Genomic DNA, 23,846 nt, shown 5'->3' on the forward strand with positions numbered 1-23,846 from the left:
TGGGCCAAATGTAAATCGGACCATAACACATTATCCTACGTGCCTTTGGGAGACTCGGTGTAATTTTCTTTTGGCAATTGTCCGAGAGCTTGGATATTTTTTGTTGTTGCCAGGAAAGGCTTCTGTCTCATAGCGCTACTCTGTAATCCAGATATATGGAGAATATAGGAGGTTGTCACATGTAGTACAAACCAGTACTTTATTACTTGGGTTCACATTCAAAGTAGGGGAAAGTTTTGATAGGACTTATCTTAGTCTTTTATAACATCTACACTACTATTACTAATCTACTGTTGGTAGCCTGGCACGACCACCAAACACCATTTCACTCAGTGTAGTCTTTCATTTTCAGGTCTTCTTTGCCTCTGTGCGCCCCGGAGGTGCCAGCCAAGTATATTTCATGACCCTGGGACGCACATCCCTCATGAGCTGGTAGAGACGTGCCGCGCCGTCAGCCGATATGACAACCATTACCTAAGCAGCGACCAACAGATGACTATTGCAACTACGACCGACGAAGACGTTTTAAAGCCCAAGCTGGAGAAGCATTTTCTGAGGAGGCGGCTTCCATTTCTCATGTCCTCGGGCAGCCAAACAACGGATTAGACTGTAATCATGAACAGAAGCTAGGGATGGATATGTATTTAGAGGGGCCTGCAGGTTTTTCCTCCCCCCGCCAACCCCGGCCTTGTTGCCTGACCTTCGAGCCGATCCCCATTCTCCTCCTCTCCCTCTGAGGGACGTGGGATCTGTTGCCTGTTGACGGTATATCTTTATGTCATAGTAAAACTTTGCATCTTGTAAGTGTATGACAAAATGTGTTTGTCTAGGGGGAAGGGGCAGAACGACAGAACGCTAAACACAGCTGTCACCGTATCAGAGAAGACTGTGTGTTTGTGTGTGTGTGTGTGTTGCCACAGCTTGAAGTGTAGCTGTGTTTAATCCCGGTCCTGTCAGGTGTGTGACTACAACACTACGACTACACTTAGTTCCACAGATTGAACGGTGCTTGACATGTAAATCTTCTTTGTCTTCACTTTTTTTTTTTTCTCTCCCTTAACCTCCTGAAAGTGAAGATTTTTTTTTTTTTTTTTTTTTAAGGGACCTCCTTGACGCATCCATTAAATACAGGGTACTGGATATGTTGGAGTTTGTGCATACTAACGTCAGACTCGCGCAGGTTTTTCAAGAACAGCTTTATCACACCTCTTGTGCTGTAGCTCATGTTGGACAAAAGTAGCCCTTTTTTTTATGACAGCATGTTGCTTTGGTGTTATTAACTAAGGTAGTCCCAGTTTTTGTTTTTAAACACACTGTATATTTTATATGTGACTTGCTGCGCATAAATAAAGAATGCAGAAATACACACAAAAATGAGTTTTAAAGGAAGAATCCACTATTTATCATCAAGAGCCTGACATTTTTTTTTTTTTTTTTTTTTTTTTTTTTTTTTTTCTTCAGGGGCTTTTATTTTGTAATGAAATCTTGGCTTTTCCTTTTAATCTGTGTCTCCTTTGCAGAACCTGTCGTTCTACTGGAAATATAGAAACACACACACACCGACAAAATAGACCCAGAAATGTGAGGTTCAATACAAATAGTTGTTTTGTTTGTGTTTTTTAAGGTGGATTTTTCCTTTAAGATCAGTTTTAAGTAGGGCTAGCATAAACTGTGAATTAGCAGGTTGCCATTAAGGTAGCATGGAGGCCAGTGGGCAGAATGAGGGCAGCATGTATAGATCTCACTTAGAGGAAAGGGAGGAGGGTCAGCTGATTGTCCTCCACCTGCACTGTTGTGACATTTTCACATCTACAATCATCTGCGTTCTGAAGGAGACTTCAACTTAATGTTGCCTTAGAGGAGTTTCCAGCAATTTAAACAAAAAAACTAAACAAAAAAAAACTAAAATCCACTACTTCATAAGTGAAGACATTTAGATTTTAGGGTAGGAACACTTTAGTCTGAAGCAGCCGTGTGACTCAATGTTGGACCTCCTTTATTTTTATGTTCCTTCTTTTTTTCTTGATGCCTTCAGACATGCCACATCCAATCTGGATTAAAGAGACGCGCTACTTTAACAGAGCTCCCTTAAAATAATTTTTATTTCGTGCTCTTTCTTCCCGTGTCATCCTCGGAAACCCGAATGACAAGGCGAGACTCGTTTGTCACTTCACATGAGACAGTCTCATCCCGCCGCTGAGTGTAGAGTCCATCCTGCAGCTGTGCTTCTGTGTGAATGACAGAGCTTCATAATAGGACTCTTTAAAGGGCGGTGCCTTCGCTGTCTTTAGGGGGAAGACCCGCTGTGAGGCGCAGAAGTCGCTTTCACAGTCTTGTCGTTTGTGTAGAAAGAAAGAAGGCAAAAACATGAATGAATCACATGTTCTGATAGCAGTGTCACAAAACCGCTCCAGACAGCCAAAACCATGTGGCATACTTTTGTGTTTTTAAACTCTGTCTTAGTTTTTATTAGTGTTGTTTCCAATCATGTGTAACCCTTCAGATAAATATGCAGTGGTTTTATTTTAAATGCACACCTTTATGTTCAAAATGTTTACAGAAGCAGTTGTTTTGTTAAACCAATGTGCATCGATATGAATATTTATGGTTTCTCCCCCTCCACCGCTCCTCTTTTGTATTTTGTATTATCCCTTTTTTTTGTACTTTCATTTAGATGTTTGTGTACAGGATTAATCAACTTTTGCTCACTTTATGAATAACCCAAGCCCAGAGTGTCAATTTCACTGATTTCCTTTACATCCTCCTTAGTGCACTGTGTGTGAGTGTGCACGCTCCTGGCTGTGTGGCAGCACGGATCTAATGTTTTCTACCTGCCAGGTGACATGTCCCCCCTCGGATGTCTCTCTACCATGCCTCTAATTTATGTCCTCTGTGTGTACTATGGGAATTACTGTATTTTCTTGAAGGTCTTTTTTTTTTTTTTTTTTTTTCTTTCATTGAATAAAATCAAAAGGAATTTACAGTGCTGCGTCATTCTTTGTAACAATCTGTAAATATTTACTGCTGCGTCAACAAATCGAAAATAAAATAAAAAGGAGACAAGTTTAAGAAATGCTGCTGCTCTTTCTGGGCCTGCGCTTCTTTAAAGTGGGACTAAATGGGGGGGGGAATTAGAAATGACACTCCACATTTCAAGCTACAGAGGAGGCTTGCCTGGCTTATCTGCATCAGTTGATTTTTAAGGTGGTGCATGTGTGACTATGTCAGAAGCCACATAACTGAATGATACAAAAAAAGTTATTGCATGTAAAGCTTTATATAAGACTTCATCAGACTCTCACATTGTTGTGGATGAATTTTGACTGCCTGTCACTGAGGTCCTGCTACAGCTTTTCAGTCAGGCTGAGGTCTGGACTTTGGACCACTGCAATAGCTTGATTCTTTTGTTTTTCAGTTGTTCTGTTGTAGCATTACTGCTGTGCTCGGGGATCATTGTCCTGTTGCATGGCTACAGTTTGGACATGCTCTGTCAGATAGCTGTCAGATAAATGCCCACATTTTGGTACACAGAAGTTCATAGTCAACTCAGTGACTGCAAGGTGCCCAGGTCGTGTGGCTGTAAAACAAGCCCAAATCATCACCCCTCCACCACCGTTCTGAGGAATTTATGCTGGTATGTTTTTTTTTTTTTTAATAGCCAAATATCTCTACTTTGGTCTCATATTTCCAGTGCTTTCTCCTCACAGAACTTCCAAAAAACCCTCTTTTTTAATGATGTATGCTTCAAACAGTCAAGCAAATATACACTAAAAGAAATTATCCTAAAGTTGATTTTCTTTTTATCCACATTTCACACAGCCCGATAACTTTTTGGAACTGGGGTTCCAGATTTACTCGAGTACTTTACTAAAGTGCTTGCACCCTATTATTTTCTAATTAAAACGCTACGCTTTGCACTTCGCAGAATTTTTTTAAAAGTTTAAGTACATGTTCTCAAGCAGATTTTAAACGCATGTTAATGTTTGAACGGAGGAAAACAGGACTTGCTAATAATACACATTGACCGCAAGATGGCGCCGGTGTACACCTCACCGCCCATCGATGATCCCGCCGCACACAGGTACCACAAGCGCAATAATTTTAGTAAAGCGAGCCTCAACACTTCTGGTACAGTTTCCTCTTTAGCCTAAAATTATTATAATTATTGTTTTTATTAATTGTATGCTTTTATTTTACGTTAAGAGAGGTTAAAATCTTAAAACGCGGCTGGTTTTCAGTTTGAAACGTATGCTATTTTGAGGGTCTTGAGGTAAGTTAGTTGCTAACAAACCGTAGGGTTTGTTGTTATATCTTACACCAGACAAACATAAGACAGAAGAAAAGTACACAAGTGTTGGTATAAGAAATTCTTCTTGTCTTTCTTCCTCTTGAACAGGCGGTTAGTTGGTTTGCTTTTATTTTGAAAGAGCGGCAGAGCGGAAGGCGCCTCGTCGCTCTCTTCAGCCTGACGCAGTTTGGCTGGGTCACGCTGCAGTCCGGCCGGATGTTTTGCGTCGCCAGTATGTGATGAAGATGGGAGCGTTTTAACGCCAAGCTTGTCGTGCGGCTCCAGCGGCGGCTCTGACCAGGTGAGAACCCGCCAACAGCGTCCTCAGGGCGGACTCGTTAGCCGGAGGAGCCGCAGGTTGGTGTGGGTGAGAGCTGCAGGGAGGTCGTGACGGTGTTGGTTTGCGGTGACCGTGCACGCCCCATGCGCGCTCACAAACATCCATAATATAGTTTGTTGACTGTAGCCTCTTCAACAGGCAGACAGCGGGATGGGTGCTGCTGTGGGGTTTCGCGCCTTTTAGGCTGAAAATGGAGCTGATGCGTGTTTTTGAAATGAGCATTAAGGCAGTTTTGGGGTGAAGAAGGCCTGAGTGAAGCACAAGTCTGCTCTCTGGGGAATTCAGGAGGGAGAAGAGGCGCTCTTGTCTCTTCCTCCCACCTGTCTCCGCGTTCTCTAACTGACAGCTGTGCTGAACACTGGTTATAGTGGTTCCCCGAGGGGGTCGGACCAGTAGCAGTCCAGGCTTTGAGCTTTTGGATGGGGATGGGGAAGGGTGGGGGGCGTGGTGTAGGCACGAGCCCAACAGCTGTCTGTCCACACCCCGTGGGGCTTTTATTTAGTGACCCCACTTTGCTTTCTTCTGACCATCACCCCTGTTTCCAAACTCAAAGTGTGTCCCTGTCACGTTTAAAGGCTATTCTGTATCAAATAACATCCACTTACGCATGCGTGCTACACATGTCACAGTTAAAGAGGAAAGGTAATTAGCTGCTTCTTGGAAAATACTGCAGCTTCAGCAGTGATGTTTGGCCCTCTGACTCCACAAAGACTTCCTCTGTTCACTTTTCTGTGGTATTCATTTGAATCACGCACACACACACACAGAGGTGATGACTTTTGCCATGATATCCTGAACTTACTCTGTACTGCTGGTGGTGTTGGCAGTGCTGAGTGGATGTGCAGAGGTCAGAAAGAGGTTACAGAGAGCAAAAGGTCTCCTTCTGTTGCCTGGACCTCGGTTGGATAGGAAAAGTGGACTACAGTGATGCACTGCACTTTCTTTCCCCCCCATTTGTCATTTTTCCAAGCAGAATAGAAGGTTAATCTGTAACTTTTTATTGTTTTTAATTGACAGTGAATTGAACATCGCTGGATTTCTGCTTGTTTTGAGAACTGTGTTTATTGCACCTCAGTCAAATGTGTGATGTGTCACATCAAATTTGACATGCAAAGCCAGAGGCATTTTACTTTTTCATGATTAAAGTGGTTATTAAAATAGTCCCTGACTCGTCGCCCGATAGTTTGCAAGTCTTATCGATAAGGAAGTAAGACTAGAGCAGGTTGGACCAAACCCAGCAAGAATTAATTTCAGGCACAGGAAGAAGCCTCCTGCTGCAGCTCAGCTCTGTTGTGCTGGGTTCTCAGCGTTCGTCCTGCTGCTGCTGCTGCAGTTGTTGGGAGCAGTGCACACCTGTTTGTAAGGACAGATGGCCCCCACAGAGAGCTCCTCCTGTCTCTGTTAGAGCGTTTGGGAGCTGTGCAGTCGGTCAGCTGTTGTATGCATCTCTCCTCAGCACCCTCGTCTGACTCTGAGAGCTGACTAGGAGCACATTCTTATTTAATCAGGCATTTGTTTTCTTGTTGAGCCCGTTAAAGCCGGGGGAACACTTATTTTAGTTGGCAAACTGGCTGAGCACACACACCGACACCACACTGTTTTCTGTTGCCTCTAAATACATGCTGCTACTTGTTGCTGCCAAGATAAATGCAGCTGGATATTTCAGCCTTATCTCTCTAAATTAATTTTTCCGTTGGCAGATGCGTTGTCCTCTGGATCGTACTCAGATTCCACGGGTGTGGCTGCTGCAGCTTGGCTGCTCATTAGCCAGAGTGTTGTGTTGGCCCCTACGAAGAACCCAAAGCGAACACTGCAAATAATTCAATTAAACCTGCAATGATTAGGTATTAATTTTATAGCCAATTATACAACTACTTTGATCGTAAAGTGCAGTTGATTTTGTTATTTTTGATGCAAAAGTTTGAAATATTTGCTGCTTTGTAGCATTTGATGCTCTGTAATGAAACAGATCTTGAATAAAACCAGGCAGGTTTTTGTAAGTTCCTATTAAGCTAGAAAAACAATTCTTAACCACTAAGACAGTATTTTTTTTCTTTCAGTCACATAAATCACAACCGTATTTTCATTTCATATTTAACATTTGTCTCGTGCAGTAATTTATTTAATCATTTATGCTCTGCTCTGATCAGTTGCTTGGTGGACAAACTGTGACACATTAACATTCATAAAACGGTTGAAGGGTGTCTTTAACATCTCTATTTGAATTTTTTCGTTTTTCATTTATTGGTTGTTATAAATAGAGAGATATTGGCAAATAGCTAATATTGACAGATTGACCCACTGATAAATTGGTCTGATTCTAGTGATGAAATGCAATTATTTTTTTTTAGTAAAATAAAAAAAGGGAGCGATAAATAACAAAATAAAAGAAAACCTCTGTATCACCTTGAACCCAGATTTTCACTTTTTATCTTTGCATTTTTAACATTTTTCACTTTTATTTGTATTTTTCTATGTTTTTCCTCTTTTTTTCCTTAATGTTGTTGCTTATTAGAGTACCCCAACTAACATTGCAGTTCTGTTTTTTATGGAAACATCAGTCCATACAACAAATCTGGTGTCATGAAACAGTTGCTTAGATATGATCTCAATTTCAGTTTGAATTAGAGATTCTATGAAACCCAAACCACTGGCTGTCTCTATTAGGTTGACATGACTAGTGGACATGCCCCGGCCTTGTCACCTCCCACGGTATTACATATCGACAGTGTTATATTTTTTTTTGCTGTCGGTACTCTGTGTTGGTGACCAGAGGGGACAAAAAAAAAAAAAAAAAGATCAATAGTGACACTGAGACGTTTGATTTTTTTCTTCTTTCCCCTGGCTTGCTTTGGTGCCATGCAGCACTCATGTTACAGCAGCACCTGATTATGTGCAGTTAGACAATGTCAGAGTCCCTCAGGAGCAACAAAAACATGCAGTTGATGTACAGTCTGCAAAAAATGGAGACAAAAGCTTCGGATTTGGAGGTGTAGGAGCAACTGTGTGTGTCCACCTTACTTTTATTTCATCATTTTAACACACAGGGATCAGCTGTGGGATTTGAGTTGCGCCACTTGGCTCGGATGAAGAGTCATTTGTTTCAATTTTTTAAAAAAAAGTGTCCTAGATAAACAGCTCGCATATTAAGCTGCACCATATTCATCTTTGGCATATTTGGCATATTAATTTGCACTGCTGTTATAAGCATCTGCTCTTTAACCTCTGTCCAGTCTGTGTGTCACTTTGGTCAGCTGGGTATCCATATTCAAGTAGTCTGCATGGTACTAGACTACAGTGTATTGTTCTCTGCTCTTCATTCTGGCTGTTTGGTAGAGGTGGGACTCATCAGACACTGATACAATATTATTGGGATTTTTTGCGATATTGATCAGCTTTATTGGGATTCATCACTTTTTCTCAACTCCAAATTTTGTCCTCAAAGTTAAACTTTGTCATTACAGGGAGTGCAGAATTATTAGGCAAGTTGTATTTTTGAGGAATAATTTTATTATTGAACAACAACCATGTTCTCAATGAACCCAAAAAACTCATTAATATCAAAGCTGAATGTTTTTGGAAGTAGTTTTTAGTTTGTTTTTAGTTTTAGCTATTTTAGGGGGATATCTGTGTGTGCAGGTGACTATTACTGTGCATAATTATTAGGCAACTTAACAAAAAACAAATATATACCCATTTCAATTATTTATTTGTACCAGTGAAACCAATATAACATCTCCACATTCACAAATATACATTTCTGACATTCAAAAACAAAACAAAACAAATCAGCGACCAATATAGCCACCTTTCTTTGCAAGGACACTCAAAAGCCTGCCATCCATGGATTCTGTCAGTGTTTTGATCTGTTCACCATCAACATTGCGTGCAGCAGCAACCACAGCCTCCCAGACACTGTTCAGAGAGGTGTACCGTTTTCCCTCCTTGTAAATCTCACATTTGATGATGGACCACAGGTTCTCAATGGGGTTCAGATCAGGTGAACAAGGAGGCCATGTCATTAGTTTTTCTTCTTTTATACCCTTTCTTGCCAGCCACGCTGTGGAGTACTTGGACGCGTGTGATGGAGCATTGTCCTGCATGAAAATCATGTTTTTCTTGAAGGATGCAGACTTCTTCCTGTACCACTGCTTGAAGAAGGTGTCTTCCAGAAACTGGCAGTAGGACTGGGAGTTGAGCTTGACTCCATCCTCAACCCGAAAAGGCCCCACAAGCTCATCTTTGATGATACCAGCCCAAACCAGTACTCCACCTCCACCTTGCTGGCGTCTGAGTCGGACTGGAGCTCTCTGCCCTTTACCAATCCAGCCACGGGCCCATCCATCTGGCCCATCAAGACTCACTCTCATTTCATCAGTCCATAAAACCTTAGAAAAATCAGTCTTGAGATATTTCTTGGCCCAGTCTTGACGTTTCAGCTTGTGTGTCTTGTTCAGTGGTGGTCGTCTTTCAGCCTTTCTTACCTTGGCCATGTCTCTGAGTATTGCACACCTTGTGCTTTTGGGCACTCCAGTGATGTTGCAGCTCTGAAATATGGCCAAACTGGTGGCAAGTGGCATCTTGGCAGCTGCACGCTTGACTTTTCTCAGTTCATGGGCAGTTAATTTGCGCCTTGGTTTTTCCACACGCTTCTTGCGACCCTGTTGACTATTTTGAATGAAACGCTTGATTGTTCGATGATCACGCTTCAGAAGCTTTGCAATTTTAAGACTGCTGCATCCCTCTGCAAGATATCTCACTATTTTTGACTTTTCTGAGCCTGTCAAGTCCTTCTTTTGACCCATTTTGCCAAAGGAAAGGAAGTTGCCTAATAATTATGCACACCTGATATAGGGTGTTGATGTCATTAGACCACACCCCTTCTCATTACAGAGATGCACATCACCTAATATGCTTAATTGGTAGTAGGCTTTCAAGCCTATACAGCTTGGAGTAAGACAACATGCATGAAGAGGATGATGTGGACAAAATACTCATTTGCCTAATAATTCTGCACTCCCTGTATTTTCTTTTTTAAAATTTAAAACAATCAAAGGTAGCCATTGATTTTGTTTTAAACAATTATTTAATTCATTAATTTATGATTTGTAGATACATGGAGGTTTCTGTCTTATTTACTCCTACTAGTGTGTATTAAGTGGCAGCTTTTTCAAGTTAAGTGTATCCAGCGTTGGATGGGTTATCGGTTGAGTTTGTTTGGCTAACGTTATTTTGGAATGGTCGTGTATGAAATTAGCTTTTTTTGTTGTTCAGTATTTAAATGTAGGGTCTTTACCTTACAATATAAAGTGGCTTGAAGCAACTGTTGATTGAATTGTTGAATTTGATGCTATATAACTGGAATTAAAATAACTTTATACCAGTGTACAAGAAAACGTAGGCAAGTTTTTTGTGTCATTTTGGGTATTGAAGTGTGGGGTTTTTTTTTTTTCTTTAACAAATGGGATCCGCTACACGTGCTACATAATCATATAAAAGACAAAAAGGCAAAGATTTGTGTTTCTGAGTCATCGGCCCTAAGTGTGCCACAACAATGCTGAGCAGGTCCCCTCCTCATACTCACTGGGACATAAAACTTTTGATGTCTCTCGCCCCCCACGCACTTGTCTTTTTTCTCTTTCAGCGCAGCCACACTCTTCTCTTTCCTCTTGCACTCTCGTAAAGGCCACAGCAGTCTTTCAGCCAGCCTTCAGCTTTTCTTTCAGTCGAAACCCCCCCCCCTGTCACCACCACCGCCACCCTCCCCACAGCTCGAGACAAAGAGAGGAGAGTGACTGTGGCGCTCTGTAGCCAGGTGTTCTCCATTGCTGCCTGGGGCCGTAATAGCACCAGCCCTCACACTGCAGCTGCCCTCCCCAGCCTCCCATTGTGTAGCTCCATTGTTCAGCCACCCACCCCTCGTTGATTCATCGGCCACACAGGGGAAGCCCTTTCAGGCCGTGGAGTGTGTGCGTTAGCGTGCGTGTGTGTGTGCCGGTGCACGTTGAGTACGCGTGCCTTGGGGAAACTGGGTGTTGCAGGCATCTGCCCACAGCCACTCCCCTCCTCCCCGCCTCTTGCCTCTGCACCTCATTGTAGGGCTGCTGCTGCTCCGATTGGTTAGAAGCAGCCACTCTAAACGAGGGAAGGCTGACATTGTTGGGTCCATCTGTTCTGCCACTCATTGTCCAACTTGCCTGCTTCTGCAGAGGGGGAAAAAGACACACACACAGCTCTGGAAGACAGTCGGACAGTGAGGACAGAGGCGTGAGGCTGGAGTTGGATGCTCTAAAAGAAAGAAAAAATCGATCTTGGACGTTGTTGCTGTGGGAACTTTGGGATTGGTTCTTTTCTTTCACCTGCAGCGTTTTTTAATCGGCTTTTCAAGGATTTAAAGATGTTGAAATGAGCTAGTCACATTTCCTCTCTTCATTGTTTGTTGCACTTTTTGGTCTGGTGAGTGTGATGGAGTCCCCTCCTCTCTATTATAACCTGACTTTTATACTGAAATTCATCTTCTGCTTGCTATAAAATAGAAATACTGACTTTTTAGGAGTACTTACATGGCAGGTTGCTCCTCTCGAGCCTCACTAGGCTTCCGCTGCGCTGCAGGATCATCAAAAAAACTGATGCTGGCATACGAGTAACTTAGACTCCTGTAAGTTTTCAGAAAGGTTAGAGTCATTTATAATTCACAAGGGCAAATTCAGATTAAAGAGGAAAAGATGGAGCCCACTTTCTTTGTTGCATGTGAAATATCGCTGAAAATGAATGCAACATGCAGAACCCATTAGTGACTTTTAACCACAAGAGTATTTTAAAAAAAATTCTCGGTGTGCAGGATAAGAATTTATAGCGCTGTAGCACCTGGCTACACTTTGCTCAAGTCTGCCGTCACTGCAGTTGTTCAGATTTGTGTGATATGTGTTGATATGAAACTTGATGCAGGAGGGATGGGCTTCCTGTGATGCTGTTTAAAAAATATATATTAGTGTCACATTAGTGGATAAAACAAAAAAGTTTTCTTTAAGGTGCTGCCCTTAGAGTGTGTGTGTGTGTGTGTGTGTGTGTCTGCGTGCGTGCATGCATGCAACTTTCTGACTGTGTGTCAGTGCTCCCCGTCTGTCCTGCTGAGTTTTCCCTCTAAACTCATTGGCAGTATGGAGACAGGGGTGTGTGTGTGTTTTGTGCAATGGGTGGGGGATACCTATTGCACATACCGCGCTCAGCAGACATCTGTTGCCTTGTTGCTGGTGGGTAAAGTCTAGTGCGCCACCTAGATGCACTAATGCATGCACACACTTTTTACAGTAACTTTTGCACTGTGCTGGAGACACAGGGGTCTACCCCCCCGACCCCCACCCCCCGTAGTCCTGTGCCCCCTCCCAGACCGCCTTTCAAAATGGAACCCCCCACCCCCATCCACTGCACACACTTGCACAAAGCGCTGTAAGGACTGTGTTACATATTCATTACTGGTTCCATCAAAGCCAGCAGTGGTGTGTGTGTGTGTGTGTGTGTGTGTGTGTGTGTGTGTGTGTGTGTGTGTGTGTGTGTGTGTGTGTGTGTGTGTGTGTGTGTGTGTGTGTGTGTGTGTGTGTGTGTGTGTGTGTGTGTGTGTGTGTGTGTAAGCTGATGTTTGAAAGATGCACCCGCTCAACCTGGAGGTCTGGAGATGCCGCGATGTCTTTGGGCCGTTAAAGCTGGACCCGATTTCACATGCATTCGTCTGCAGAGCTCTGCCACACAGGAAGACTTTTAAAGCCCTAGCTGTGAAAAGACTTACAGGCTTTCATTGTGACTGTTCAGGTTTTTTGATGTTAAGCAGCTCAAACTACGGGATTATGATTAGATTTATCCAGATTGCGAAAAAGATCAAATGAGGGTAAAGAAGTTGTGAAAGCAAAGGAACTAAAAGATCCAGAGCCTGCCACATTTTTACAGTCACCCCCAGTGTTTTATGTAAATATGTGCTTACTTTAAGTTATCTCAGCAGTTAATATCTTAGGGCTTTGGACTGCTTTTTCATACAAAATGTTTTAAATATGTAATCTTAGACTGTGACAAAGTAGTTTTTTCAGACTTTATTCGCCACGGTTTTCTTTCAACCTGTAGGCAAATAGCTCAATTGATTAATCATAGATATAATCACAGTAAATACTAATAAAGATTATTTGCAGATCCAAACCAACATGTCAGTCAGTTGATATTAACAGGCAGTGTTGACTGGCCTCAGATGTGTCAGCATTTGATTACATATTCTATTTAATTTTATATATATGGTGTCAAACCTCAACAACAGTTGCCTCAAGGCCCTGAGTTAAAGACCCTACAGTAATAAAGAGAAAACGCCAGCAGTCAGATGACTGCCTATGAGCAAGCACTCAGCAACAGTGGGAAGGAAGAACTCCCTTTTAACAGGAAGAAACCTCCATCAAAACCAGGCTCAAGTAGGAAAACAGGAAAGTGTTATCCCATATGCACTGATATAGTTGTTTTTTTTCCTGAAATATAATTTTGAAATAGTTCAGAAATTCTGTCATCACATAGTTTGTCCAACAGAGCGGCGCTGTCTCTACCTCAGATCTGTCTGCAGTGCATGTAGCAGAATATCATGACCGCTGAGTAAATCTCCTGAGTTACTGGCTTTTCTGGAAAATTAATATCCAATAATGCCATAATTTTTCCTTTTTACGTGTAATTACTGCAGCTGTGTATATTAAAAAATATCAGCAGATAGATCTGTATTGACCTGATATCGGTCAGCAAACCCATCACAAGCTAGTGTACTGGTAGTGTGCCGGTCCCAAGCACGGATAGGTGCAAGGGCATCCGGTGTCAAATCTTTGCCAAATCAAACACGTGGATCCAACCATTCGGTGTGATGACGGCTTGGTAAATAAGGGAACAGCTGAAACTACCAGGTGGAGCTTTATTTATTAGCTGGCAAACTATATGCAGTCTGGGAGCCCATCAGCTGGCCTGCTGACTTATCCTCTGGGGATAAGAGCCAGTGATTCAGGGCTACTGGTGTAGGTGGTGGATATCTGTTTCAGCACTCTGTGTTCTGATCACTGGTCATTGTTTCCAAATGGCCACAAGAACTACCAGATGTGATTGTTTAGTAGAACTTGGATTGCAGTCGAGCAGAAACCAGAAAGCTTTCAGTACGGAGAATATTGTCTGGTACCTGCAAACTGTATAAAATCAGATGGTATTTATCTGTTGTGTCATATCAGTTTTACACTGAGGCAAACACTACTTTGCACAATAGTATGACGAAGACCAGGAGACCTTTTAAAGCTGTTCAGTTGTTTATTAGAACTAAGAATTATTTGTTTCCCTGATCCAGAATGGTGAAAGAAATTAAGCTGCAACAAGAAAATGAACAAATAGTGTAAAACATCAGCTATCCGCTAAACTATTATTATCTGTATGGGCTGAGGATTTCCTAACCTCTACAGATATCTGTAGATAGACTATTAAATAAATTGATTGCTCTTGATTACCCTCTTTAAGGCTATGAATGATTTGTCAGCTTTTGATTCATGTGGAGATATAATAGTGGTAAATATTGAAAAAAAAGAGATTGCACTTCAACAGTAAAAAACTTAGGTGGACTGCTAAAGCCCAAGCCCAATAAATCTATTCTAAATGCCTTTATCGACCCCAAACTGCCCGCTGTGAGATCTTTTTAGAGCGTACTCACATTTTTCTTGTAGCAACACAGTCAAATGTTTAATATTTTCTAACATTGATGTTATTCTGCTGCCGTCATTCACAGTTTCGCTTTATCTGGATCTGTTAGTGTTGGCGTGCCTGACCAGACTGTCTGAGGTTATGCAGTGCTGATGCGATGCTCGCGCTTTAGATTAGCTGATTGTTAAGCCTGAGAGAAGATCATCAGTCTAGTTGATGTGCTGCAAACTCGGTCCCACTCTCTCCACAGCAGTATGAGTCACCTTGGGTCGTTAGTGTGTTTGTGTGTGCATCACAGGGCACCATCAACACCCACAGCACTTAATGCCAAGGTCCCAGTCCTAATCAGTGCTGCGGGTCTATTGTTGTCTTGGTGGGTTACCAGTGAGGCACACTTAAGCCCCTCTGCCCCCTCCCGCAGCAGACCTTTTTGTAACATGTGTGAATTAAGGCGGGTCGCCGGCTGAACGCCGCAGCCTCTGTCTTGGCATTTGGATGGGAGAATGCTTTCAACAGCTGTAGCTTAGCAACAGTAGCTCAGCCACGTTGCTAGGCAGCCCTTTTTCATAAAATGCACACTCACTCCACCCCTTGTCTAACCGATCCTCCCCGTTCTCCCAACAGCTTTAAGTCACTTCCCCATTTTCATCATTTGCTCTGCCCTGCTTGTCGTCAGGATTGTGTTCTGGCTTGGAAAAATTTTTAATTTTGTAGGTGCGAAGATTTTAAACTTCAAAGTAGAGTCCAGTCAAAATACATCAAGCTGCATATTTAGAGTCAAATCTAATAAAATAATTTAAAAAGCCAACTTTGTCCCAAATAAACCTTTAAAAAGTTCATTTTTCACTTCTAAAAGCATTTTTGCTGTTGTGGAATTTTCCCACAGATTTCACCTCAGGATTAGTCGAATGTCTCTAATTTCATGTTCTCAGATTAACTTTTCCTTTATCACAAACCTCTAAACCTTTATTAAACCTTTATTACAGATCAGACTAGTCTAACCTCACACCTGATGCTCGAATACAATGCCCCAATTGACTTCATAGCCTTCAGTGTTTTAACGAGTGACCTCGGTGGGAAGAAGCATATGGGCCTTAATTATCAGGTAGAATGAGGAGGGAGAAAGGTCCAACCGCCCTAGTTCACCCTCTGCCCCCCCATAGATTAATGTGCTGTGGTGTGGTGCTATTAAAAAAAAAACACACACACACACAAAACGCGGGAGTCCATTAATTAGGGATAGAGGCCCCATCAGCTCTTTGTGTCTGCCAGCCTGTGCCTGACCGGATTCCCCCAACTGCTCTGCGCAGCCAGTCAGAGCTTTTTTTTGTTTTGTTGGCAGAACAGATGGATCCAACGCTGTTAGCCGAAAATTCTAGGTGTAAAATCAGATTTCCCTAAAATGACAGTCGGTGTTGACTTTAGATTATCGTTTTCACACAGCCTGAATGCAAATTCTCTTTTTTGCAAATGATTTCTCCCTGGAATTTCATTGGAACTGCTGTGGTAGCAAATGCTACACTCTTTTAAGCCAAGGTTTTCACCCATATATAAGTTTAAGTAGGGATTTACCCAATTTCCCTGTTTGCCTTTGTGCCTTTGCATCATTTATATATGTAATATAAATGACACATTTGCATTTGAGTACCACTGTGTGTATCATTAGCAGAGAAGAAAGTTACGTTTTCTTCTGTTTCCAGTCTTTAAATGCTTCTTCTAACTGGTCTCAGAGTTATTAGACGTTAATATCATTATTATTTTTTTATTTACTTTGTCTTCATTTTTTTTAATTCCCTTAGTTTCAGTCAGCTTCCAAAGTGGGTTTGCTCATGTTAGTTTATCTTAGCTACATGGCTTAGCTACTGTCGTCTGACAGTCATGCAGAATATAAAATTAAAAATATGAACCGACGCCAGTCAAATGTAGTCAAATCATGGAGCCAGGATTTGACTACATTGGGCACGGCTTGACAGCTAAATCCATCTTTTATCTACAGTTTACTCACTCGCTCCACCTTTCTTCCTTTAGGCACCAATGAGTCAAGTTTTGTGAGTGGGCAGCAGTCAGCCCAGTGTGCTGGATGTCTGTGACAGACACATGGGTCAGAAGGACCATGTGGAGGCAGGTGCAGGCCATATCCTCGACCTGGGGCTGGATTTGGAGTATCTACACGTAGCGGGGGGTGACCGGCAGGCTGGCGGCGCTGACGGGCCCCCTGCTATGGAGGAGCAGGGGGAGAGCACCGCTGGCTCCCCTCCACTGACCGTCCTAGAGGAAAACAGTGGGTCCGACGCAGAGGGCGAGTCAGCGTTGACCTCCAGCTCCACCCTCGCTCCAGGTACCGACTCGGATGGAGGAGACGGAGGGTTGACTCACAGTAAGAACACCCACCAGCCGCTCTGCCGGACCCAGTGTGTGGACTTAGGCACCGAAGGCCCTCCCGAGCCCCCATCTGAACTTCTAGCAGAGCTTGAATGTGACGCCCATGCCCAGTCCACGCTCGACTCCCCGTGCGAGCACCTGCCTGAACCTCCACCCAGTCTGTCTGCTTCAGAGCCTGGCTATGAGGCTGGTGGGAAAGAGTACCAGGCTAAGCTAGAGTTTGCCCTCAAACTCGGCTACTCTGAGGAGACGGTGCGACTGGTGCTGTCTAAGCTCGGCCCTGACACCCTAATCAATGACATACTGGGAGAGCTGGTCAAGCTGGGCACCAAGTCAGACAGTGAGCAGCCGGCTGGATTATTAGCCTCTACCTCATCCTCTTCATCTTCCTCATCCTCCTGTGGTTGTTCTGATTTGCTGGAAGGCCAGAGGTCAGACTCACCCTGTCATTCAGACTCTTTGTGTGACCAGGACAACCTGCGGCCAGTCGTGATAGATGGCAGCAATGTAGCCATGAGGTGAGCTCTATTATTATATATGTATATATGTTTGTCAGTGGAAACTGCTGTAAAGAAACACATTCAAATCATAAATGTTTATTTACGCTGTCTTTTACCTTTGCACCGTTTTCACAGCCATGGGAACAAGGAAGTGTTTTCCTGTCAGGGCATCCAGCTGGCTGTAGATTGGTTCCTCGAGCGCGGCCATCAAGACATCACAGTTTTTGTGCCTGCGTGGCGGAAAGAGCAGTCCCGACCCGATGCCCCTATAACAGGTCAGTAGAAGACGCGGTTTAACTAAAATCCATTTTCTTAACTGCTTATGCACCTTAGGGTCGTGGGGTGAAAGGCCCCAAACACATCAGCAGTAACTCACAGGGCTAAAGCTCCAAAATAGGTAATAATGGTTTTCTAGCACCGCATTTCCCCCCCAGCCTTACTATAATCCTTTCCTTCACAGATCAGGAGATCTTACGTCGCCTAGAGAAGGAAAAAATCCTGGTGTTCACGCCTTCACGGCGTGTCCAAGGTCGACGTGTGGTCTGCTATGACGACCGTTTCATTGTCAAGCTGGCCTATGAGTCAGATGGCATCATCGTCTCCAACGACAACTACAGAGACCTGGCTAACGAGAAGCCCGAGTGGAAGAAGTTCATAGATGAGCGGCTTCTCATGTATTCCTTTGTCAATGATAAGTGAGTAGGGAAGGATGTTATGAGGTCATTCATGACTCTTATCTTTGAATCAGAGTGATGTTTAAAATAATGAATAAAGTTGATTTACAAATAAAATCTCACACTCTGATATAAGGAAGGCATTTTTCACTTTGCTATATGTGGGGAATCAATTATTCTGTGCCTCCTGTAAAGCTTCCACACTTGAAGCTGGTGAAGCAGCTTTAAAGAATGTGTATGGACACCATCGTATTTCCTCTAATAGCGAATTAATGCTCTCATCCTTTCTAATCTTGCAGATTCATGCCGCCAGATGACCCTCTTGGTCGTCACGGCCCCAGCTTAGACAACTTCCTGAGAAAAAGGCCCGTCATGCCTGAGCAGAAGAAGCAGCCTTGTCCATACGGTGAGAAGAAAGTCATGAAATACACGTCGAAATAACGCACATGAAACATTTTGTACTTTTCAAGAACAACGTAATAATTTATATTGAATTAGAGTCTCTCTCACAGTGTGTGGTGACATTGGACCTCATATGCAGATGCGTTAGTGGAGACTTTCTTATTCTGCACAAAGTTATCATCAGATTTATGACGTGTGCACCAGCCCATTTTTTTCTCACCTCTGTGCGTATGCTGCTAAATCAGACTCATTCTAAATCTGTCGGCATACAGCCACACCCCCATTTCTCTATATATTTCTCTGCATCTGTATATTTACCAGGAGGTGAAGTGGACAGAGCGGTGATGATGTCGTGCAGTTAGTAAATGAGCTCCCCTTTCTCTGCCCACTCTGTGTGTTTACTTGTTTACTGAAGCGCACGTTGTGTCTCTTTGCTTCAGGAAAGAAGTGTACTTACGGTCACAAATGTAAGTACTACCACCCGGAGCGAGGCGCCCAACCTCAGCGTGCCGTGGCTGATGAGCTGCGTGCCAGCGCCAAGACCTGCGTCGTCTCAAAGAACCAGGGCGACGCCGGGCTGGTGAAGAGCCACAGCGTGCCAGCTGGCAGCATCGACGCCAAGAAAGGCGCACCGAAAAGGCAGTCGGACCCCAGCATCCGAGCTCTGTCATACAGCGACGCCGAAGAGAAGCTGCTGGCCAAAGGGAGGGTGGAGGTGCAGAAGAATACTGTGTGTGGCAGCAGCACCAGCAGTAGCAGCTCCACTAGCGGTAGCTGCGGTGGGAGTATAAGCATGTCCCCGGCCCCAGGAGGCCCACCATCCACTCTTGGCCTCCCACAAGAGCAGCAAGCGAGAGCAGTGATGCCTCACGGTCACTTACCAGCCCCCAGCCATGACCTTTACCCTCACTGTGAGTCTCCAGACTTAAGCTACTATTCAGTAACACGTGCTTACTCAGGCCTGAGCCTCTCCTCCAGACGGAGCCCAGACTGTCGCTTCCCCAACGACACAGACCTGCGGCTGGGCTCAGCCGGCTCTGAGTGCAGCAGCGAAAGCAGCGTCAGTTGCGGCAGCAGCTGCGACTCGTACGGCGAGAGGCAGTGTCCCGGATGCCCCCGGACCCCTTACTGGAAGACGCTGTCCATTTTCCTAATCCCCACGGCCGACTGTACTCCCATCATGCCACATCTAGCCATGAACTTTGTGGCCTGCATCCTGCCGAATACACAAACATTCAGCACAGCCACACGCCCAGCACAGGACTACACCCTTACCACCTGAGCGCCGCACGCGGGCAGAGCTGCGCTCATGATCCGCCCCCACTAGAGGCTCCCCCAAAGCGGCCCCTCTACCCCCTGCCCCCTCATCTCCAGCACCAACCGCTGACTGCGCGGTCCAGCTGCCCAGGCGACTACCACTCTCTGCCGCAGTCCAACCCCGCACCCCCTGGCTCACCCCTTGGCCGCTGCCTGGCCCCAACGCGAGCAGAAAGTGTGTCCGACTCACACCTGTACGAACACCTCTCCACATCACACCATCACCACCGACCAAAAGCCCTGCCCAGCTGGGACAAGTACTACAGGCAGCCGCCGCTGCCGCCATCCAGATACGAGCCGCCTACCTACCAAAGCCTGCCAGACACACGGCAGTCGTCCTGGCACACTCCTCCATGGGCGCAAGACGGCTACGGCCAGCATCACTCCTCTCACCCAGCTCTCCACCCATCCCCAACTCATTACCTCAGCCACCCACCGCCCCCAGCCCACTCTCCTTGCCCGCCTCATCCATCCAGCACGCCTCTCCCGCCATACCCACCTCACAGCTCTCACCTTACCGTGCCCTCCCATGCCTCTCCCTCCTACATGTCACAGCACCCAGAATCCCCCGCGCACAGTCGCTACGGCGATGCGAGGGAGAAAGTGTACATAAACCTGTGCAACATCTTCCCCTCAGACCTGGTAAGCCGGGTTATGGCCAGAAGCCCCCACATCACAGACCCCCAGCAGCTGGCAGCTGCCATCCTTGCAGAAAAAGCCCAAACAGGCTACTGAGGAGGGAAGGCAAAGACGAGCTAAGTAACTGCTTCGCATAGCAACACTGGTAAATGGACTGGTACTTGCAGCGCGCCTTTCTACTCAATTTAAGCACTCAAAGTGCTTTCTCACTCCCTCAGACTTCTGATTGGTAGACTACCTGCTCTACCACCTGAAACACAGCCGTCCCTACACTGCTGGGATTACACTTTCAGATTGTCTGTGAGGAGAGCCGTTTCTTTTCTTATATTAATAATCAAACAATGCAAAAGTCTCCAGGACATAAAAAGCTGAAGATAATCCAAATCCAGGTCTGGTCACTGTGCAGCAACAACTTTTACCAGGTGTGGAAAGAGAGCGAGACACTGGACGAAGTCTGAGATTTTGACTTAACCTGCGACAAATGGAGATTTGTTCTAGACCCCGCCGCCCTGCTGTTGTTTTTAATTTGTACTGTAGCTTTGCATACAGGACGTTTATACAAGGGCACCTTTGGTTTTACACCCAAACCATAATCTGGTGAGTTGGTTTCACAAAAATACATCAAAAATGTGACTGAATTTAAGAGTTATTTATACATAAACACACATTTATGTGTATTGTACACTGAGTCAAATGGAGCCACCACATGGACCGGGTCTTGTCCCGTGTCAGCCGTCATCAGGTACTCAGTTATCACTCAGTGGTTTCAAACCTCTGTTTGTCCGAGGTGTGTTCCATGAATTTCTGTGTGTGTGTGTGTGTGTGTGTGTGTATGGGGCGTTTGTGGATTTTTTTTCCCATGTTGGTAAACATAGGTGTCGAGAAGATGGTCATCTTATTTGAGATGACGTCAGTTTTTTGGTCAGAGTTGTAGCTGCAGAGATGGGTGACCCTGTCGTGTGTACCTTAGTTTTAGTAAGGGACATCTCTCTCGCTCTTTCTCTCTGGCCCTTTCTTTTGGGTCGACTCTGGTATCTGCTACAGACAGAACATCCGGCCACCGGTAAATAAACCATGTATGTATTGTAAATATATTTATCAGATTCCCTCTGCTGTGCTTTTGGCTAACAGCGTGTACTGTCGTCTGTAGCAGATCCCAGCTGAATCCATGCTTGACAGAGAAAAACCTTGTTTGATACAAATTGTATCATTAACTAAGTCGCTGATGTTATATACAGTACATGGACTCGATGATCCGTATCTATCAAACACTCTTGATGTATTGCTGTATGATAAAAGTGCAGTGACAAAACTTTTGTTCCAATCGAGATGTTCCAACTTTTAATCTTGTGGAAATAGCTTTGAGACAATTATTTCAAATATATTTTAAACAAAAGGAGTTGGGTGCCTACTATGTTTAGGCGCCGCAGCTTCGTTACCTTTTGGGTTTAAAGCTGGCTTATTGTTATTTTATTTTTTTTATACAGGAGCTCTGGTTAACAAATACTTGCTAGGTACTCATCGGAAATAAGAAAAGGTTTAGGTTTCAGTATGAGGTTTGGGCCAGTCCATGTTAGGATTTTTTAGCCTCTTCTTAAAGTCAGGAAATAATGTTCAATTATGCTTTAAATAACATAAAATTGATGTTTTTTCAGAAATCAATTTATTGTCTCTATTAAAAGGGACCTTTTATGTGAATTTCCAGTAATGTATTTTTATTCTGGGAGTCCACTAGAGTAGCTTTGCATGATTTGTAGTTCTTAAAAAACAACAACAATAAAAAAACCTATCCATACAGTTCATTCTGGATCTTAGACATTTTCGCTCCCAGCTCTTTGAGGCTCCTCCTCCCTAAAAGGCTACTTTGTTCTGATTGGCTAGCTCTCATCAGACTTCGGGAAACAGAACCCAGTGCTTGACCATATTAGGAAATCGAGTTGATGTCAGCTCAGCAGAAAAGTTAAAAAAAAAATAAAAAAAAATCAAGCATCAGGACTCAGGAGCAGCCTGAGGCCTGGAGTTTATGCTAGCAGACAAGTGCGTACAGTGACCTCAGTAAAAACTTTGATCACGTTTAATTGCAGTCAACATTGTAGCATTGTTTATGTATGGCAGAATATAAGGAAAAGCATAAAAAGGTCGCCTTTTTTTCCTGGGTTGAGTGCACAGACCCCAGCCATGTTTGTAAAGGGGACTTATATATTTAAAATCCTATGGCGGCCATTTTGAATGTATCTAAAGTTCTACTGAAGCTCTACTCAGAGTGTCTGCCATAGCAAACAGATGTGGTCTTCATGTAACACTAATTCATCACCTCACTATTGAATTATTTGGAATAACGACAATATAAATCTAGCAAAGGTTAGCGAGCTAAGCTGCTAGCTGCTTTCTAGTAGTCAAATGTTGAAAACTTCTGTCCGATATTTAAATACAAAATATTAAAACTCCTTTAGCCTTAGTGGATTACTGCCTGGTAGCTCAACAAATGAAGACAATATTTCAGTTTCAGCATTTAGAGGTTAAATTACAGCTGCCTTGGCAACCCAAGCACTTCCTTAGAGAGAAATGTTAGCATTAGCTATGCGTTCAAGATGCTACCTGCCTGTGGGACTATTGAGGAAGACATACTTCTAATAGCAGGATGCAGCATTAAGTAAAATGTTCACCAACTTTATATTTTTTATTTTCCTTTCAATGTTAATGTTGCTGGAGTTCTTCAGAACACAAGTTTGGCTGTTTTCGATCGACTGGAGGCCCTAAACTGTAAAGTTCAAAATGGCCACCGAGGAAGTAAAAGTCTAGCACTTGAGCTCATCGTACCATTAATCACAAGCCAGCTACATATAGCCCACTGGTTTCTTTCCTGTCCAACACATGCTGTTGATGAGAGAGAACCTTTGTGTGTATTGAAGAAGCGCCTTCTCTCTGGCCTCCTGGCACTGTGTGTCAGCGTGGCACCTGAGGGTGGGCCCAAAGTAATGCCTCTTCGTGGCATTGTGCTTATGACACATCCAATAATCTGAACTATGTTCAGCAAACTGTTATGCATGTTTTTGATTTGTTTAGTTTCTGCATGTGTTCTTGTTTAATTTATGTACATATCCGTGTTCCCGGAAGCATGTCTTGCCGTTATTGTGACGTGATGCTAGTTGTTGTTTAAGTGTTGTTTTTAGGTTTAACTGTACACATAACAAACTTTTTTCCTTTTTGGTGTGTGAATTTTTCACTTATTGTCCGGTCTTGATTTCTACAACACTGGATATTTACTTCTTGGGATTAAGAAGCCTGTGATGGATGACGTCCCATTTTTCTCCAGCTGTTTCCTTTGGAAGTGCACTCAGCCATATATAGCAATATGCTGACTTGCGGATATTATAACATATAAAAACCTATTATTTCACGTAGTATTTACATTTAGAACACTGTAAGTACTTCAATATTATAACACTTTCTGCTGTAACTGTGATTATTCATTAAAGAGTACTGCTATAAAAGATGGTGAGTCACAGAGGGTCGTTTTAAGTGTCTGTTTTATAGAACCATTGTTGGGGTCGTTACTCAGAAAAAGTGTTGTATTACACAGTAGTTATTACTTTTAAAAAAAA

The 23,846-nt window shown here is 43.7% G+C and overlaps 2 protein-coding genes across 4 annotated transcripts in view; both read left to right on the forward strand.

Annotated features, from left to right (window-relative positions):
* Positions 1 to 2,982, forward strand: part of LOC100696515 (mitogen-activated protein kinase kinase kinase kinase 4) — a 38,558-nt gene extending 35,576 nt beyond the window's left edge. For all 3 annotated transcript variants that reach the window (XM_013268900.3, XM_019351594.2, XM_025903432.1), the window contains one exon: positions 353 to 2,982. In XM_013268900.3, coding sequence (XP_013124354.1) covers positions 353 to 436 — 84 coding nt within the window. In that variant the 3' untranslated portion in view covers positions 437 to 2,982. The remainder of the gene's footprint in view (positions 1 to 352) is intronic.
* Positions 2,983 to 4,383: 1,401 nt separating this feature from the next.
* On the forward strand, positions 4,384 to 23,618 carry LOC100700715 (probable ribonuclease ZC3H12C). The gene is given in 7 exon segments (XM_013268901.3): positions 4,384 to 4,589; positions 16,356 to 17,227; positions 17,345 to 17,484; positions 17,670 to 17,904; positions 18,183 to 18,289; positions 18,726 to 19,566; positions 19,569 to 23,618. Coding segments are annotated over 6 exon segments (2,895 nt in total). The 5' UTR covers positions 4,384 to 4,589; positions 16,356 to 16,424; the 3' UTR covers positions 20,338 to 23,618.
* The last annotated feature ends 228 nt before the right edge of the window (positions 23,619 to 23,846 follow it).

This window comes from Oreochromis niloticus, linkage group LG23 (assembly GCF_001858045.2).
Source record: "Oreochromis niloticus isolate F11D_XX linkage group LG23, O_niloticus_UMD_NMBU, whole genome shotgun sequence".
Lineage (NCBI taxonomy): Eukaryota > Metazoa > Chordata > Actinopteri > Cichliformes > Cichlidae > Oreochromis > Oreochromis niloticus.